The sequence below is a fragment of the Calidris pugnax genome, unplaced genomic scaffold (assembly GCF_001431845.1).
Source record: "Calidris pugnax isolate Ruff unplaced genomic scaffold, ASM143184v1 scaffold79, whole genome shotgun sequence".
NCBI lineage: Eukaryota > Metazoa > Chordata > Aves > Charadriiformes > Scolopacidae > Calidris > Calidris pugnax.
In genome coordinates, this window is record NW_015090817.1 from 1,279,061 (window position 1) to 1,297,350 (window position 18,290).

At 50.8% G+C, this 18,290-nt stretch overlaps 1 protein-coding gene across 1 annotated transcript in view; it reads left to right on the forward strand.

Moving 5' to 3' along the window:
- Window positions 1–8,532, forward strand: part of WDR7 (WD repeat domain 7) — a 94,774-nt gene extending 86,242 nt beyond the window's left edge. Inside the window, exons 27-29 of the mRNA XM_014939790.1 lie at window positions 5,973–6,077; window positions 7,882–8,086; window positions 8,210–8,532. Coding sequence (XP_014795276.1) covers window positions 5,973–6,077; window positions 7,882–8,085 — 309 coding nt within the window. The 3' untranslated portion in view covers window position 8,086; window positions 8,210–8,532. The remainder of the gene's footprint in view (window positions 1–5,972; window positions 6,078–7,881; window positions 8,087–8,209) is intronic.
- Window positions 8,533–18,290: the final 9,758 nt, after the last annotated feature.

Below are 18,290 nucleotides of genomic sequence, written 5' to 3' on the forward strand. Positions count from 1 at the left end.
CGGAAGGAACTGAAACAGTTAAGCAAGGAATATCTCTATCCCGAATATATTTAATAACTCATAACCAGAAAAATGTGTGCATATTCTATCTCTTATACTTCGGCAATTATTGAGTAATTACTGATTGCTCATTTGTTCTATGGTTTTACAGCTGCACAATGGCATCACTGGGGGACATCACTGGATGTGCCTCTTTGCATGTGGGGGCCCAGCCAGTGCTCCCAGTTAGGTAATGGGGGTCTCGAAAAAAGCAAAAATGATTTAAATGCATTTTTTTTTAAAGTCGAAAAGCTTCTGTGTTTTTCAAGTGCAATGACATCGCAGGGCTAGGTGTAAACCATCACACGCAGGCCACTTGTAAGAAACATTTAGGCTTGTAAGAAAATGTTCGCCAAGAATTTTAAAATGGAGGAGTGCGATTTCCAAGTTTCCATGGTTTTGATGATCCCTCTGCCGACCCTTGGAGAGGATGCGAGGGGTGAGTGTGGAAAGAAGAGGCAGCACCGGGGAGCTCTGCGACAGGAGCTGCAGGAGATCTGCAGATACGGCCCGTGCCCATGAGAAACTGGGAGCGAGGAGCGGGGGAAATGAGGCGGCTGCTTCAAACCTGACAGCAGAGTTGCTCTCCCCGAGTCCGCAGGGCAGGAGACACTTGGAGAAGGATAATTAAGTCCCCAAACCCCAGTGTCCTGGCGGGAAGCGCTGATCTCGTTAGCTTCCCCCACGCCCCTGGAGCTGCTGAACGCTTTGCTTTAAAGTCTGGGGTCACTCGGGAACGAGGGATTTGTGTGTTTTGCAAGGGCATTGAAGGCTCTGAAGTCAAAGGTTAAAAACACTCCGGTGCTCCAGATACCACTGTGACGCTGGTCTAACTGGTTCCCTTTAAACTTGGGTGAGTAAAGCTGGAGCCAAACGGGAAGAGCCACATCCAACAGAACTGTGAGCGTCAAAAATCCCACTGCTCTCTCAGTTTCGCCTGTGCTGAGACTGTGCAGAACAAGTTTTAGCCAAAGGGTACCTAAATAAAATGGGCTTTGGCTAGAGAAAGGGAGAAAATTATGGGAAGGTGGTGGCGGGCTGTGGATCTCCTGGGGGCTGCTTGAATAGGAGAGGGGAAACCGGGGCTGCTGCCACCACATCTGGCTCCTCACCGGAGGTCAGAAACACATTTTGCTCCAGTGGTCAGCTATCAAATAGAAGTCGGTGTATGTAGGCAGGTGAAACACAGATTTTTGATCAGTTTAACACTTATTATCAAGCAATATTTCCCTAACTGTAAGTAACTACGCAGGGAGAGGGGATGCTCCACATATTCCCTTCTCGCTGTGGGGCAGCACTTCATTCTTCCCCTGCTTAGAAGTTTGAATGGCTTTTTCTGTCAATAGGGACTGATTTTTAATGAAAATTATGAGTTTTGGAGAAGAGTTATGTGTAAGAGAGCACCTTCTCTCTCCGGTCGCTGGTGCTGTGAGCCCTGCAGGGTTCTCCAGGTGACATTCTATTGTGTTACCCAAGTTTCTTATGTTCAAAAAAGACTCTGTTGTGTGAACCGAGTTGTTTCAGTGCAGTTCACAGGTAAGAGTTGTATCAAACTTAAGGATTTGCCAGGAAAATAATGTCACCTGTCCTGTCTGCTCCTGAAATCTGTTTTAACAAGGCTTATTTTTACTCTCACTTTTTAAAATCACAAATTGCGCCTGAATCTTGTAGCCAAAATTCATAGCTCTGCTCGGTTTGTGTCCGGGTCCTGCTCACGAGCCTTGTGCCGGGCTGGGGGGACCAGGAGCCTCCACGGGCTCCCTTGCTTCTGCCAAGGCTATTAAAAACAGTAAGTATTTTTCCCTGTAGTCAATAAATGACCTCATTTGTTGCCTTTAGAGTTGGAGACCCGTTAGATACAAAGTTTCTCAATGCTCTATCCCACCAGCGTGCTCCTGCCCTGGCCTGTTTGCCATTATTATTATACTTTAAATAGTGATTTAAAGGAATTATTTTATATCTCACAAAATACTATTTAAAAATATGGAAAAAGTGTTAAGGCCTTTCCTCTTCCAGTTTCATAGGTAAGAATATCCTGGCCACACTGAGAAGTTATACTTTGAATGGTTTTCCTAGAAGTGAAAGCATAAAGCTTAGAGGATGAGCTATTGCAACCTCTTTTATAATGGTAATTGTCGAGGAGACGGGGATTTCAATAACAATAGCAAGTTGTCTAACAGTACCCCTGCAGCTATTCTGAGGTTATATGGCAGTACTATGAATCTTTAGATGAAGTACAGTGGCATTAGTTGTGAAAATCACTGGTGATATCATGGAGAGGCTGGTTTGTGCTTGGGGGGCAATTCACTGTCCTGTGGATTTTGATGGTCCACATGAAAATCTCCACCTGCCAAGTACCTTCCTAAAGCCAGAGCTTGCGTCGAGTGTCTGTGGACATGGTGGGGTGTTTGAAAGGCAGCCTGGGCTGGGTCTGCACATCCTTTATTGCAGCCACGGTTTTGGGGGAGAGCAGGCCGGTTTGGGGAGGGTTTTAAACCATCCCGTAACACTTGGGTGGCTGCAGCTGCCATCTCATTTCTTCTGGATTAAGTTCGGGGGCGAAAGAAGCCGCCTCATTTTCTGGTTGTCATTTGCCCAGGAAGTAAAAGCAAATTGTAATGAGGGCCTCCCAGCAGGAGAACCTCCTAACAAATGAGAGGCAGATTCTGAGTGACAGCCGGCTGCCGCCCCGGTGATAAATGTATTTTCATCCGTGGCCGGCCAAGGGCACGTTCTGCTCCCGCAGAGTGTGGGCACCCCGCATCCGAACGGGGGGCAGTGGGAACGACTGGTGCAGAACTCTATTACTGTAAGCTTAGAAATTAACTTAGAGATTTGATTAAGTTAAAAAAATGTAATACGTGCACTTTGGCTTTATCTCGATATTATTGAGAAGCCGCTTGAAGGACAGGAAGAAAATTAATTTAAAGATGCAGATATACTCTTTTTCTCAGTACAGTCCTGAAATTTTTACTGCAATTGTTAGTATTCCTGGAACTAGCATAGAAATTAAATTATTAAAGATACTGAAACTGCTTTAAGTTAATAGTATTTTAGATATTTCCACTAAATTGCTTGGAAAGTAGGGGTTTCTTTTTTTTAAAGTGCTCATAAAACCCTCTGAAGGGCCATCTTGAAAGAATTCACTTTTGGTATGAAAAATGAATTTCTGATATCAGGTGAAGCCATTTAGTTTTGTATGGCTTTGTACCCTTTTAAGTGCGTTTATTCTGAAATAAGTATTGTTATCTCAAAGGCTGATATTTATTCCTCGCCACAATTTGGGCTCCAAGTATGTTCTCCAGGGTTTTGCACCCTGCATTAAAATCCGACTTCTAATTTTTAATTTAAAAAGAAAAAAGAAAACTTTAGTTTTTGTGATGTGGAGTCAGTCAGTGCAGGCTGCTGTCAGGGGAGCTCAGAGAGGTATAAACACGCCAGCACAGCCTGAATAACCAGCATTTTCCTTGGGGCTTATTTTTCTAAGAGTGACTGATTGCTCAGACCTACCTCTGTTATTAAGATCTATTCTAAAAGCGCATTATTTTTATTTAGTTGGGGAGGAAACTAGAGGGAGAGTTACTTTTTACATTAGTGCCATAAACACCAGTGATTCTCAGCTTAACATTTCAGTCGTTCACTGTCTTTTATTAATCTTTGCCTTTAGATTTCTGATTTCATTCTGTTGTGTAAGCTGTGTCTGTGCCTGCTTTGGGGGGGCTGTGGCAGATCTCCCCAGCCTGGCTGCTGGGTGAAATCACTGCCAGTGACTCCCTGCCGGTCCATGAAGGAGTCGCAGAGTCACCTCCTCCTTAATTTTCCACTAACTATCCTTGCCCAGTGATGGTCTGTGTCCCATCCAAAAGCTGGAGCTGATCATTTCATACCACTCCATGCTAAGAGTGGGCACATCATTCTAAGGGTGTTGCTTACCTCTGCTCTCCTGTGTCCCTGGCACGATGGGCGCTGGGAGGGCAGCGTTCTGGGCATGCCTTAGGTACAGAAATTCCCAGAAAGTGAATGTTTTGTTTTGCTTTAGTTACGGCATCCCCAGAGAGTGGCGATATAAATATCTAATAAATAATAAAGGTGGTAAAATATTAGTGTGTCTCCATAGCAGTACGTAAGTTGCTTTATCAATTTAAAGTATGCATTCCAGTATATTTATGAAAATAAAATTGCCGCGGTGATACAGTGATTATTTTTTTATGTCACCTTTTAACAGAATATTGCAATTCAATGTAGAGTTTACCAAATATTGGACTTAGAATGAGGTTGTCATAGCTTCAGTATATCATGTGTTACAGGACAGCGGCGGCGGCAGGTGCAGAAGTCAAATAGTCTCCCAGGAGCATCCTCCCATTAAAAACCAATTGCTGGGGCAGAGGGAAGCTGCGCACAGCTGCTCCGCGTCCCACCGCCTCCGCGCTAATTCCCTGCCCTCCTCTAACTGATTTGGGGCCAGGAAACTGCAAATGGGAACTGGGGACTGGGGAGCCCTCCCCGGGAAGGAGCTACACTGGAAATCCCCAAGTCCTAATAAAACAGCTTTCAATGGAAGTGGTCATACACATCAGAATACTGGTTAAGTCATTACAACTATGAGGAATTGTTGTTTTTAAAAGCACTGTTGCTTATTAAAAAAAAAAAAAAAAGGCGGGGGGGGGGGGGGGGGGGGTGGGCGCTCTCTGTTTCGAGGCATTAGTGCTGCAGTCCAGCTCAGCACCGGCTCAGCCGCCGGGCACCAAAGGGGTGGCACAAGATTTGGAATGAGCAGCAAGAATTGGGTGGTGTTAGGCTTCCTCCTTGGCCTGGGGAACTGGGAGATGAGCGTTGCAACCCAGGCGTTCAGGCAGCACACTAAAAAATAAATCTTGGCTTGAAAGGATTAGCATCAATTAGAGAAGCACTTCCTTTAAATAACAAAGCAGATTAATTCCCTTAAGGATTGTACTTATTGGAACACATTTTCAGTAGTAAAAAGAGCAACAAGTGTGCTAGTACTATTGATTTTCTACCTTTGTATTACCAAAACATATTTTATTGACAAGTATTACTTGCTTGTTAAGTGCTAAAGAGTTTGATGGGTCTAAACATGGGATCATCTAATTAATTGCCCTTTCAAACTTCCATCCTAAGCTGCGGTGATTACATTAAAGGGATAGGTTTAGGGCTCCTTCGGAGTTCACTCGCCTTTTCCGTGATGAACAAGAAATGAATATATTAATGGGTACTTAATATGTAAGGCTAACTTCAGATGCAGTATATCATTCTGAGTAGGACTTCATCTTTTACCGTCCCGATGATGGGTGCAGGAGTACTGCTTTTGTTTTTGCAGCCTCAATGAAAATGACAGAGTCTTCTCTCTGCTCATTTAAGCCCTGCCAATTTAGCGTTGCCCCAGAGCCTCTTAAAAGGCTCTGAAGCCTCTTAAAGAGCTGCTGTTACGTAGTTTTGAAGGAATACTTTGTGGGTGCTGGGGGACCACGCTTCCCTGTGGGATGGAGAACCCCTCGGTGCTGCAGGAGATGTTCTGGGGGCTGTACCCCTGGGGTGTGAGGGGACGTGAGCTGAGCCACTGGGGTTTGTAAGATCCCTAAAGCATTAGAGAACATGAAACAAACAAGTCTGTCTTGTGTAAAGCCTGTCGTGCAGTTATTAAACAGTAACCTCAAGTAACGAGTAAATAAAATCTTAACGGTGACTCTGGCCGTGGAATAAGTGAGTAATTTTTCATGGTGTTTATTGTACGTGTGTATATTGTTGGATATTGTGGAAACAAGTGTTTGGTGCTGGTGAGAGCACAGCTGGGATTCCATGAGTTCCTGGAGCGGCCAGTGGTTCAAGTAGTGGTTCAAGCTCTGCTGAAGTCTTTTAAGCATCGTGGTGATGGGTAATGAATCTTTGCCGTTCCTGTCTCCCCCTCTTCCCAGACTATCCACGGCCACAAGGGTCCCATCACGGCGGTGGCTTTCGCCCCTGACGGCCGGTACCTCGCCACCTACTCCAACTCCGACAGCCACCTCTCCTTCTGGCAGGTAAGGGCACGGCTCCGTCCGTCTGTCTGCATGCACGTCCTTGGTGAGCTCAGGTTTGGGACTTCCCTTCAGCATCCTTCAGTAGGGAACGTAAGGAGATGCCAAGCCATGTGTTGGTGGCGTCAGGGAGCCCCGTGCTGGGCTGTGGAGCTGCCTCCCGGCTCCCTCCTCACCCCGAGGGCAGGAAAGCTGAGGTAGAACCAGTGTAAAAGGGTCTGGAACGCAAGGAGAAACTGAGAAACAGGCCACCATTCTATGGAGTGGCCAGAGGTTTATTTTCTTTAACATATCAGTCTTTTTGTTTGTAATCTCGCGTCAGTAGGAATGGTTTTGTCGGTTGTAGGCTGCTGCCTACATTCCCCAGGATTTTTGTCTTCCTTCAAACGGCTTTAGAATTTAAAAATGTGTTATTTGAAAGCAAGTTGTCTCGTCAAGCAACGTGCACTATCAAAATCATGCAGTCTTCCAGTGAGCAGGCTGTAGACCAGAGCTCGGTGTGCCCCTGGGTACGAGCTGCACTCCTGAGCACACTTCCCCAGCTTCCCCTGGCACTCAGTACTGTATGGGTGCCATAAAACATTGCTAAATGATTACCCGTCGCTACACTGAAACAGTAAAAGAGAACAGCAAGAATCTTCATCCGTCGGGTACATTTATTCAATTTGAATGCTCGGGGAAAATCTGGAAAGCAATCAGCCCGGATCTTTTGGAATTGGCTGAGAAAAAAAAAAAAAAGAAGTCGGGCAGGAGTTTTAAATTGTGACCTGCCACACTCTTCCAGGTGCATAAACCTTCACGTTCGAGTGGCTCTTACATAAAGAGTTAAATATACCTACACATTTAGTTTTAAAATGTGACCTCGTGCACTAGTGATTTTTCCCTTCTGTGTTCTATTTGGCACTATTATTAATGCAGGAAAATCAGTAACATTAGTCATCTTAAAAGGGTTATTACTCAAGATGATTTAAATTGTGAAAATGTCAGCGGTGCTTGCATGCTCCCTGCTAGAGATGCCATGATTTACACTCTCTGACACCGCGCCGCTGCCGAGAAGAGCCGGGGAAAAAGTAATGGCTTGTACTTTGTCCTGATCAGAATTCAGGACGTGGCGTCAGCAATAACACACCTTCAGTGTCCCAGGGCTTGCCAAGGTGTCACGGGGCACGGCTGAGGGACGCGGCCGCCGGCTGCTGCTGCTGGAAATCCCGGGCTGCCACGCCGGAGGGAGGGAGTAAAGCGGCGTTACAGAAAGAGTTTGTGTATCTGGGTGGGTTAGGTCAGAGAATCCGGTGTTTAAAAACACGGGTCATAATTGGCCTGCTCTCCAACGAGCGTGACTCCACAGATGGCTTCTGAACGGCCTCTTCATCTGCCAGACCATAAAAAACCTCTTGCTGTTGGGATTTTTCTGTTCCTACTTATCATGGCAACTGGGCTTTCCTCTGCGTATCTTCAGTTGTAGGGCTGTTATAGGTTAGATAAATAATATTCTAGCATAAATATGATCTTATTGTCTTTTCCTTACATTCTGAATGTATATGCTTATGCTTAGCCTGCCTTTATTAATTGCCCCCGAGGAGCACAGTGAGACGTGTCCCCGCTGGGTTCATCAGGTCTCCTGTTGTGCACAGTTGTGTGTGGTGGCCATTAGCCACCAGCCAGCCCAGCCAGCCCTCAGTAAACGACATTGCCACTCTAATGAAACTGTAATTAATCGGGGTTTGAGCCAGGAATGTGGGTGGGGGTTGGGGTTTGGGTGGTGTGGTGGGTGTGCAGGGTGGGTGATGGTTGGGTGTCCCCGCAGATGAACACCTCCCTCCTGGGGAGCATCGGCATGCTCAACTCGGCGCCCCAGCTCCGCTGCATCAAGACCTACCAGGTGCCCCCGGTGCAGCCGGCCTCGCCGGGCTCCCACAACGCCCTGCGCCTGGCGCGCCTCATCTGGACCTCCAACCGCAACGTCATCCTCATGGCTCACGACGGCAAGGAGCACCGCTTCATGGTCTAGGGTAGGTCCCCCCATGCCACCAACCCCTTCCTCTCTCAAGCTTCCTCCTAATTCACCCCCTCCTGCCCACCCCTGCAAGGTGGCCGAGGTGGCCGCGCTGACGCTGGCTGCTTTTCCCTTGCAGCCGGGAGGAGGAAGGTGACGGCGGCGCTGGGGAAGGTGCTCCCTGCCTGGCGCAGCAGAACCTGGGGACTGGTGACACTGACGGCGTCCCCCGGCCAGCCCCGCGGTGGCAGGGGTGCCACCGGGCACTGCGGGGGGGCTGGGCCGGCCCCCGCCTCGCTGCCAGCCGGGTTTGCCCAGCAGCACTCATCTAACGCGGCTTTTCCTTTGGAGACTCTGGCAGAATCTCAGTGTTTACCAAAAAGGCTCGTGTTTACATGTACTTTCTCCCAGTGACCACTGAATGATGGCGGGGGATGCCCCTGGGAGCACCCGGGGGTGGGATGGAGGGGTGGGGTGGGGAGGGTTGAGCTTTGGGGGGGTGGCTGGCTGAGTTCTGACCCACAGGGCACCTGCCCTCAAACAAAAAATGTCCTGGTTTTCAAGTGAGGAAGAAGAACAATAGTCCGTGTGTAAATAAAAATGGAAAAAAAAATCTGTTGAAGATGGAGTAGCAAACTTGAAAAAAAGGAGTATTTATATATAAAGGTGTTTTTTTGCTACCAATGCAGGTATTTATTTAAAAAAAAAAAGTCGAAAAGCTTTTTTTCTTGCACAAGTCACTGCCATTTGTGCTGGGCAGCGATTCTGCACACCCCGCTGTGCCACCCCGTGCCACCCCGTGCCACCCCGTGCCGGTGTCACGGGCCCCGGAGGGAGGCGGCACAAATGGCATCGGTGGGGAGCGATCCCGGCAGGAAAAATGCTGGAAAAGGTGTAGGAGGTGAGTTATTGGAATGGAGATGCTGATACTGTTCTTCAGTGGGAATATTCCTGTGTAACATCAGCTGTGACTGTGTTTCCCTCTTCTCACATATCTAATTTTGTGAAATATTTAATGGTGTGAAAGTATGCTGGTTTATGCTCACAGTAAAGAAAAAAAAATTCTATAAAATGCTATTTTATTTAAACATATTGATGTATATGTTTGTATAGCTTTTTCTTTGCCATTTTTGTCTGAAAGGCTCGCAGCAGTAAGCAGGCTGTCTTTACATAATGAAGTGAAAATGGTACTTAGAGAATCTTCCCTTCCCCAAAAAGGAATAAATGAATTTTAAAAATAGCTTCTCAATATAAAAAGCATTGATTTTTATTTTTTTTTTAGGTGGTCTGTGTAGTATACTGTACATGAAAGTGAGATTTACAGTCCACGAGCTACATATCTGTTCGCTGTTTAAAAATAATTAAAAACAAAATAAATGAATTAAAAAGCAGGACATGCTAAGACCATTAGGAATGTTTAACACAAACAGCAGATCCCTTCTCCGGCGGGAATGTAGTGTAGAGTGCAGAGCTCTGTAGTAGAACAGCAGGGTCTTTTCGAAGTGACTAACGCGACGTGCATGTACATGGTGTTTATACAGATCTATATGTAACCCTGCAGATCCAAAATAAAATGAAAATTAAAAAAAAAAAAGAGGAGGGAGCGCGGAGGTGCTCTGTCGGTGTCGTCCCCTCCCCGCTGTCCCAGACACACGTTGGGTTCCTGTAGATATTATGTGTGTGTGTGTTTGCTTGGGACATAAGGCAGGGCCCTGGCGGGGATGGGGATGGGGATGGGGGGGTCCCGGCAGCGAGTTCCTGCCTGGCCCGGGGGGCAAACAGCTGGACTCAGGTGTGTGTTGACGTGGTTGTGTGGGGCGAGCAGCGCAGTGGGGCTTCTGGAAGGCAGGAGGGTTTCTCTCCCAGCCCTGAGGATGAGGACGAAGCCCTGGGAGCGAGAGGTGGGTTTGCTGGGGAGTCGCTGGCCCCCGAGGGGTCTGGGGGCCGTGTCCCCCTCTGCAGCCCCCCGGGATGTGCTCTTGCTCCAGTGTGAGCTTTTAGTGTGTTATTGATCTGTCAGTGCTGCGTTTGGGCTGTCCTTGTGAGCGTGGAGACGGATGTGGCTGTGCTGGCAGTTTACAAGCAGGAGGTGACACCCGTGTGAGAACGTTGCTGTGATTGAAGTCCCCAGGGCCGCTGAAGGGTCCCAGGCTCTGCTTCTCCAGCAGCTCCTGGGGGAACCCGCCCCCCATCCTCTCTATGTGCCCGGCTTCCCCCTGTCCCCACGCTCCTGAAATGACACTGGGTTGTACTGGAGAGCGGTGGTTTGGAGCTGTCAGCCCCAGGCAAGTCCCTGAAACAAATCAGAGGGTGAGGGGTTTGTGAGACACGGTTGCACGGAACCTGCATTTAGGGCCAGAATGTGCCATATACATTATTTTTAAACCGGGGGGGTGTGTCCCCGCAGAGGCAGCCCCAGGGCACCCAGGGCTGAGCTGGGTCAGACACAGCCTAAATCGGCCCTTAACGCCAAAAACCCCTAAGGGAATGGTGTGAATCCTCAGATTTTGAGGTGCAGGAGTGCATTAAAGCACGGGGGGCTCCGGCTCTCCCTTGCAGGGCAGGCGTGGGGGGCACGGGCAGAGCCTCACCTCTCCCCCCCCGGCGGCGGGCAGAGCCCAGCCTTGAAAAATCAATACGTGGGAGCCAGGAGGGAAATATTTCCAACCTCTAACTAGAGAATGTATTTTGACAAGGCCAAGATAATCCAAGCTGCACGGGAGAAAGAGAAAAGAAGACTCATTTTTAAAGCTTGACACTTCAAGGTGGTTTTGTGCGATGGTTTAGAGGGAGCATCGATACCTACAAATACCAAAGGTCAGGAAGAAAAGCCAGAAGAATTTCAAAAATCAGATGCGCCGCTTTGGCTGTTTACTTGGCAAAACAGAAAGTGTTTGATGTGAGCAGGGCTGTGGTGGAGCACAGCGAGCCCTGGGTCCCCGGCCGGCTCCTCGGTTAACAGAAATGAAAATATACTAAAGCCTAGATTATACCTTAAGCAATTTACCTACAAGGAGCGCGCGCCTGTTTCCTGCTATACGTCTGCATTCAGGGACATTAATTGTTTTTGATTTGGCCTGATTGCATTTTGATGCAAAAGAGATCGATTTTTTAAATTATTATTTTATTTTTATTTCTTTTTCGTTTAGGCAGCATCATTTTTTTGATAATTGGATATCTGGCTGCCAGCTTGGATCGGGCACGGAACCGCTGCGCAGCGCTTCGGCCCTGCTCTCTGCTCCCCCACCAGGGTGGCCTCAGCCCCGGGCACCTCCTGTTTCTGCAGGGGGGTTTGGGGATGATGGTGATGATGGTGCTGCTGGTGGTGATGATGGTGCTGCTGGTGGTGATGATGGTGCTGCTGGTGGTGATGATGGTGCTGCTGGTGGTGATGATGGTGCTGCTGGTGGTGATGATGGTGCTGCTGGTGGTGATGATGGTGCTGCTGGTGGTGATGATGGTGCTGCTGGTGGTGATGATGGTGCTGCTGGTGGTGATGATGGTGCTGCTGGTGGTGATGATGGTGCTGCTGGTGGTGATGATGGTGCTGCTGGTGGTGATGATGGTGCTGCTGGTGGTGATGATGGTGCTGCTGGTGGTGATGATGGTGCTGCTGGTGGTGATGATGGTGCTGCTGGTGGTGATGATGGTGCTGCTGGTGGTGATGATGGTGCTGCTGGTGGTGATGATGGTGCTGCTGGTGGCGATGATGGTGCTGCTGGTGGTGCCCGTGGTGCTGCCAGTGCATGGCAGGGGCACTGGGAGCCATGGAGCAGTCAGGAGGTCCCCAGCCAAGCCCTGGTGGCACCGACCTGGCCGTGGCTGTGACTCTGGGCAAGAGGAGCCACAGAGGAGGTTGCCCCCCTTGGCTGAAGGCTGTGATGGCTGGGGGTGGCCGTCCCACCTGTGGCCAAGGGGTGTAAAATCACATCAAAGCTAATTTTCCCTGATGAGCAATTAGGATGTGGCAAAGAAAACTGCCCTGGAGTGTCACATAAGGCCAAGCAGCATCTTTGCAGAGCCTTGGGAAGAGGAAGAGGAGGGACACGGTGCCCACACCATGGCTGGAAGGGTGAAGGATGGAGCAGGATGTTCATGGCAGCAGAGAGGAGCTCCTGGCCAGAGGTAAGGAGGGGCAGAATTGGCTGGGGGAGATGTAGCCTGGTCGGGATGTTCATTAGGGATGGAGGGGCTGGACCAGCTTCAGAAGGTGCTGGGGAGCAGCTGGGCAGCACAGGGGGGACGGATAGATGGATGGAGGGGTGGGTGGATGGACAGAGGGGTGGCTGGATGGACAGAGGGATGGATGGACGGCTCCTGGCAGAGAGGAGCAGAGGCAGAAGGAAGGGTCAGAGGAGATCAAATGGTCAGGTGCTCCCTTCCCCGGCTTGAAAGAGCATGCATTAAGGCTGAGGGAGACCTGCCAACCTGCGAGGAGGTGGTGGAGAGACCGAGCAATGGGCTTGTACATTATTAATTGCGGAGGCGCAATCACCTCCCCACTGTCACGCAGTGCTCTGCCCGAGCTGGGGCCGTGGAGATTGCCTGCCTGCTAATTAGTGTTATTGGGAGTGGGGTGCGGGAAGTGAGAGCTCACCTGAGATTTATAGGAAGGAAAAAAAATCTAGAAAAGCTATACCAGGCACTTCAAAATTGCTGTTTTCTGTTACATTAGGCGGGAGGCAGGGCTCCTCTGCTCTCCCACCTCACGGCTCCCCAGCGGGGTCTTGTAGGGGACACAAGGGTCTCTGCTGGTGCCGTGTCCATGCTCTCCTCCGGAGGAGCCCCGTCCCACCAGCAGCACGGCCTGGTCACGCCTGAAGTGTGTGTGCTGGGTGGACATCTGCCTCAAAACACGTCACTCGTGCCTAAAACCGGAGCTGTTTGCCAAGGCAGAGGGCTGAGGTGAGTGCAAACCCCACCAAACCCACCCACCAAAGGGGCTTCTTCCCAGTGAGCACCGTGTTATGGCTGCAAGTGACGTGTGGTCCTGTCCTGCCCAGGGTCAGCAGTTCCTCACAGCTGACTCTGAAACCCATCCTCAGGCATCTCCAGCCTGGTGGGAAGGCGGGGTAGGACCTCTCCTGCGGCCTGGGGACGTTCCTGCTGGTGGGACATCATGGGCACCGGGACACACGTGTCAAACCAGGTGGGTGTTCAGCCCCCGGTCGCAGTTTGAAGGTCTGTCAGGAGCGTTGGTGGCACCTGTGGGACATGGACTCTGTAAGGAACTCCAGAGCGTCCCGGTTTGTAAATCAGACCTCTCAGATGGTCCTTCCTGTGTCTTTGGGCACGGGTGGGAGGAGCACACATCCAATGACGTCTGTGCCCCCCGATTTCATCCCGTGTTCCCTGGCCTAATGTGTGGTGAGGGATCTCAGAAGGTCCTGGTACCCATGGAGAGCATGGAGAAAGGAAAACTGGGATTTCCTCTCTTCTCCCAGCAAGCTCTCCGGGCTCTGCCCAGCCTTTAACGAACCCCAAAACTTTTCCAGGGATAATACTTCTGTCTGAACAACAACAAAAAAAAAAATCAGTAAAAATCTGCATCAGAGCCTTCAGTGTGATAAATTGACACTTGATGGCAATAGTTGCCTGGAGTGCTCTTTGAACAGGAGGGCTCCTGGGGAACTTCCCTCTATCTCTGATGTCTGAAAATTAAAAATTAATCCTGTATGAAAAATTAAAAGGTGAAACTTTCTGCTGCAGCAGCATAGCTTTTTGAATGTTGATTTTGTTTTTTTTAAAGCGAAGGCGGAATGACATCTACGGGAAGATCACTGTTGGTTGTTACATTTAGAATATATTATTTTAATTGATTTTTGTAAATTGGAAACCTGTTTGCAAAGGACTGGAGCAGCTGAAAATGGGGGGGAGCAGGGTGTAGATATCCATTTGCTGAAGCAGCTGACTTTAAACAGGCATTTATTCGCTCCCGTAGAGCTACTCCCAATTTACAATACAGTAGAAGAAAACGGGTGGGTTTGTCATAAAAATGGTGATGGAATCTTCATGTTTTGCAAGTTTAAATTTGGTATTTATGTTTTTTTTAAGAAAAAAAACCAAAACCAACCACTTTCTGACCCCAAGGAGCACCTCCTGCCCCTCGCTGCTGAGCGAGGGGCAGAAGGTGTTTCCTTACCTTCCCTTCTTGAAGGATAATTTTGACCCATTTTTAATGCTCTCGTTACCCCGGGAGGATCTCCACGGTGGACTTCATGATCTTTCAAGACAGAGCTCATATGGTAATGACTCGCAGTGAAATGCAAAGCAGCTGGGAGCCAAGCGGGAGCGGGTTCAGCGACGCCGGGTGCTGCTGCCGGGTGGCAAAAAATACGTATTTCTGCTTTGGGGACAGAGGAGTCGTTAAGAACAGGCAGCGTAGCATTGCCGTGTTTGCAGCTTAGCCAGAAAGGGGATTAAAGCCCTTTTAGAGCAGTCCCAGGTCTGGTGCAGAAAGAAATGCAACTGGGGTTGCCCTGCTGCCCGGCTCCGGGAGGAGGAAGGCGAGAGGGAGGAGGATGAGGGGCAGCAGGGTGGGAATGGAGCCGGGTGGGCTTTCACGCCTCTCCCATGGCTGGAAGGTTTTCAGGAGAGCCAGACCCACCCTCTCGGGGAAACCTCCTCGCCCGCTGCTTGCTCTGAAATACAAGGCAGCCCAGCGCGTCCTCGTCACCCCCCCGCAGGGGATATGGGGGTCTGAGCCAGGGTTTCACACTCAGGAGAGCTTTCTGGCCAGCACAGAAGAAGGGAGAAGGGGATGGAGGTGGCTGGGGGGGAACCCAGGCCCCAGCACAGGCTGCCCTGGCAGGGGGTGCCCCCTCCATCCCTGGAGATGCTCCCAACCCCACTGGATGTGGCCCCAGGTGTCTGGCTGTGCCTTCTATGGGGGTCACACCAGGTGGCCCCGGGGCAGGTGGCTCAGGAAAGGGTCTCTGATGGCCCCCAAGGAGCTGGGATGGGAAGGTAAAGGCAAAGGAGCCATGGGAGAGGACAGGCGAGGGCTGCCCACAGTCCAGCAGCGAGAGGGCAGGAGCCACGCGAGCCCGGGCAGTGTTTGGTGTGGAGGGGCGAGCTGTGCATTGGGTCTCAAGGTGATGGCCACCTCTGACCTCCCCCAGGTCCTCTGCCACCACCCATCCATCTTGCGGCCGCTGTCCCGCAGCCCCATCCCCGTCCCCGCATCCCGCAGCCTCCGCCATCGATCTCATTGATTGAAATCTGCATCTGCCCCGGAGGGAGGGACGCCAGCGGGGAGGGTGAATGAGCACCTGAGAGTCCTCTGGGCTGGAACAGGGGCTGGTGGAGGGGCCCGGGGCAACACGGGGGTCTGCGGGGTGGGAAGGTGGAGAGGCTGTCCCCAAGGTGGGGGCATCTCCCTGGGGTTGGGGGGCATCTCCCTGTGCGTGTCAGAGCCGGAGCTATCAGCATCTCTGCTGCCTCTTCCTTCCAAAGTGCTTTCCTTCCTCCGTGGCTGTTTTCTCCCCAGCCTTCCTCAGGAGGAGCAGCGGTGGTGACAGGGTCCCATCCGGACCCCCACAGGGGACAGAGGCAGGAGCCATCTGCCCGTGCCCCGTCACACATGTGCCCGTGAGCGTGTGCGAGGCTGGAACAGCATCTTTTAATCACAGTTATTTTAAAGAACGAAGCGGACCAGAGCAGAGATTAAAAGCTAACCTGACACGAAACCAATCAAAGTTATCAGCAAACCATTAAATTGCTTCCAGAAATAAAACTCCGCTCGTCTCGGCGGGGAGAGAGGTGAGATGGAGGTGCCTCCCCGCTCCTGCCCTTCCCACCCCCTCCCTTCCCCCCTTCCCACCGGCACCGCAGCCTCCACTCCGGGCTGAGATGGAAGTGGTGGTTTTGACAGGGGCTCAGCCTGGTTCTCCTTCTTGCAGGCAGCATCCCTGGCTTCCCGAGGAACCGCTTGGAAAGGGATTTTCCCTGGGTGGCACTTGAGCCTCAGTGGCCCTGGGGCTGGGTGGCACTGACCGATGCTCACCCTTGGTGGCCCTGGGGCTGGGTGGCACTGACTGATGCTCACCCTCAGTGGCCCCGGGCACTGTGTGGCCAGGGCTGGTCTCGTTCAGGTGGCCTGTGGCCCATCGAGAGCAGGGACCACAGTGGGGAGAGGAGGGAGCGGGGTCTGCCGTGGGTGCCGTGGGGCTGGGCTGCCCTGCGAGACCCCCCGCCAGCCCCATTGATCATTCCCGGGATGTCAGGTGGCGCGCAGATGGGAACACAGGGCTATTGATTTTTACCAGCTCACTAAAAATTGAGAAGGGGGGAGCAAACCCCCTTAAAAAGCCAGCGTTAAAGCACCGGTTCCTCAGTGCGTGTTCCCCAACACGGGTCTGTTTAAAGGGAGCACAGTATTTGCATCCATGCCCCCCCTGTGACAGGGACTGTTTATTTCACGGGTGAGGTGTCCTGCCGAGTGGCCGGGAGGGGGAATGAAGACACAAAACCCGGTGCCCCCCAACCCAAACTCAGTCTCTGCAGTGCCGTGGATCAGCCGGCTCTCCACGTGCGGCGGTGCTGGCCCGGAGCTCCCAGGGTTTGCAATCAGGGGGAGAGCAGCGAGATGAGTTCCCATCAAGTGCACTGGCTTGGAAAATGGGGAAAGTTTAGGGTCAGGCGCACGCGGTCCCGGGGGAAGGCTTGCCTTGGGAAATGGGGAGCGGCGCGAGCTGCAGCCGCCGCCGTGATTGCTTGGTTCAGTGGCAATTTTCTGCACCTTCCCCGTTACTGAAGACATCCACCTGCTCGGGGAGCACTCTGCCTGCGAGAGGGGGCTTCTTCCCTTTCCCCGAGCCAAACATTAATTACCAAAGCCTGTGTGCCCCTTGCTATGGTTAACCATGGTTATGCCACCCCACGGTTAATGGGAGCACGTCGCACCCTCCACGGATAAACTCAGGAAAGCGTGGCTCCGTGCTCCCATTTTCCTCTCTTGTGTCCAGGTGCAGTTTTTCCTGCAGAAGAGATATTCTGACTACGTGCAGCAATTCCTCTTGGCGTACGAGCTGCAGGTGAGGCTGATATCAACTCCCCCCCGGCCCGCTGCCTTACGGATGATGGAGGGCATTGGGAAGGAGCATCAATGGAGCTCGTGAGCCTGGAGCCGCGAGCCGCCTGTCAGGGACAGGTTGTTTATTCCCTGGGCAATGACTGGTAATGGCTGTGTTTGGGAGGGGGTGATGGCTGTGGCTCAGCAACCCCCTGTCACCCCTCTTGCAGCCCTTCAGGGTGGGTCGGGCACGGGCCAGGCTCTCCCAGCAGCTTGGGAAGAAATCCCCTTTCCTGTGACTTTCAGAGGGATGCTCTGGTACCAAGAGGACACAGGAAAAAACGTAAGGCAAAAAGAACCCACCAGATTGTGCCCTCCTTTGTTATTTTAAAAGAGATTAACGGAAAGTTTGAGTGGTTTTTCCACATAAATGTTGGGGCGTGGGGGTCCAGAGCTTTTGCGATCCTTTATCAAGGCCCCAGAACCAAAGGACAACGCTGCCTGGGATTTGCTGGGGGATTGTTTACAAAACAAGGGTCCTTCTCCCCTTCCCTCCCCGGGGAGGCGGCGTGGGATGCCGAGGGACGCCGAAGGTCACGGTTCCCAGGTCAGAGGGCCGAGTCACCAGGGATTAAAAGAGATTAAATATCTCCTTCTCCAAAACTGGAGGTTTGGAGAATTAATTGCTCCCTAAACGTGGAAGCTTTAAACGATTGCCCTCCATATATGCCCTGCCCTCGGTATTTGTCTCTGCAGGGGAAAATATATGCAGATGTTAGAAAGTATTTCTCCTTTTGTAAAACACGGTCAGAATTACTCAGAAGAGGGGCCAACTCCAAAAACAGCTGGGGCTCTGAGAGCCCCCACGACTTCGCCTCCCAGCATCTCGTTCAACTCCGCTAAGGATTTAAACACACGTTGAAATTAATCTGCTGGATAAAACCTTTTCTTCACAGTCTTTCATTAATCACCCATCCTTCCCATGCTTCCTTGTAGGAAAATAGATTTTTAAACCTGTCAGATGTGGTTTTGTGGGATTCGTTTTGTGCCTTTTCTGTCTGTTCTTCTGCGCTGCCAGGAGGGAGAGAGACAATTAACTGATGTTTTAAAAATGCAGAGCGCTCATTACTGTACTCAGCTAATAGATGTGAATTATGTAACTATTGGATGCGCTTAGGGTATTAAATATAGATTTTTATTTTGGGAT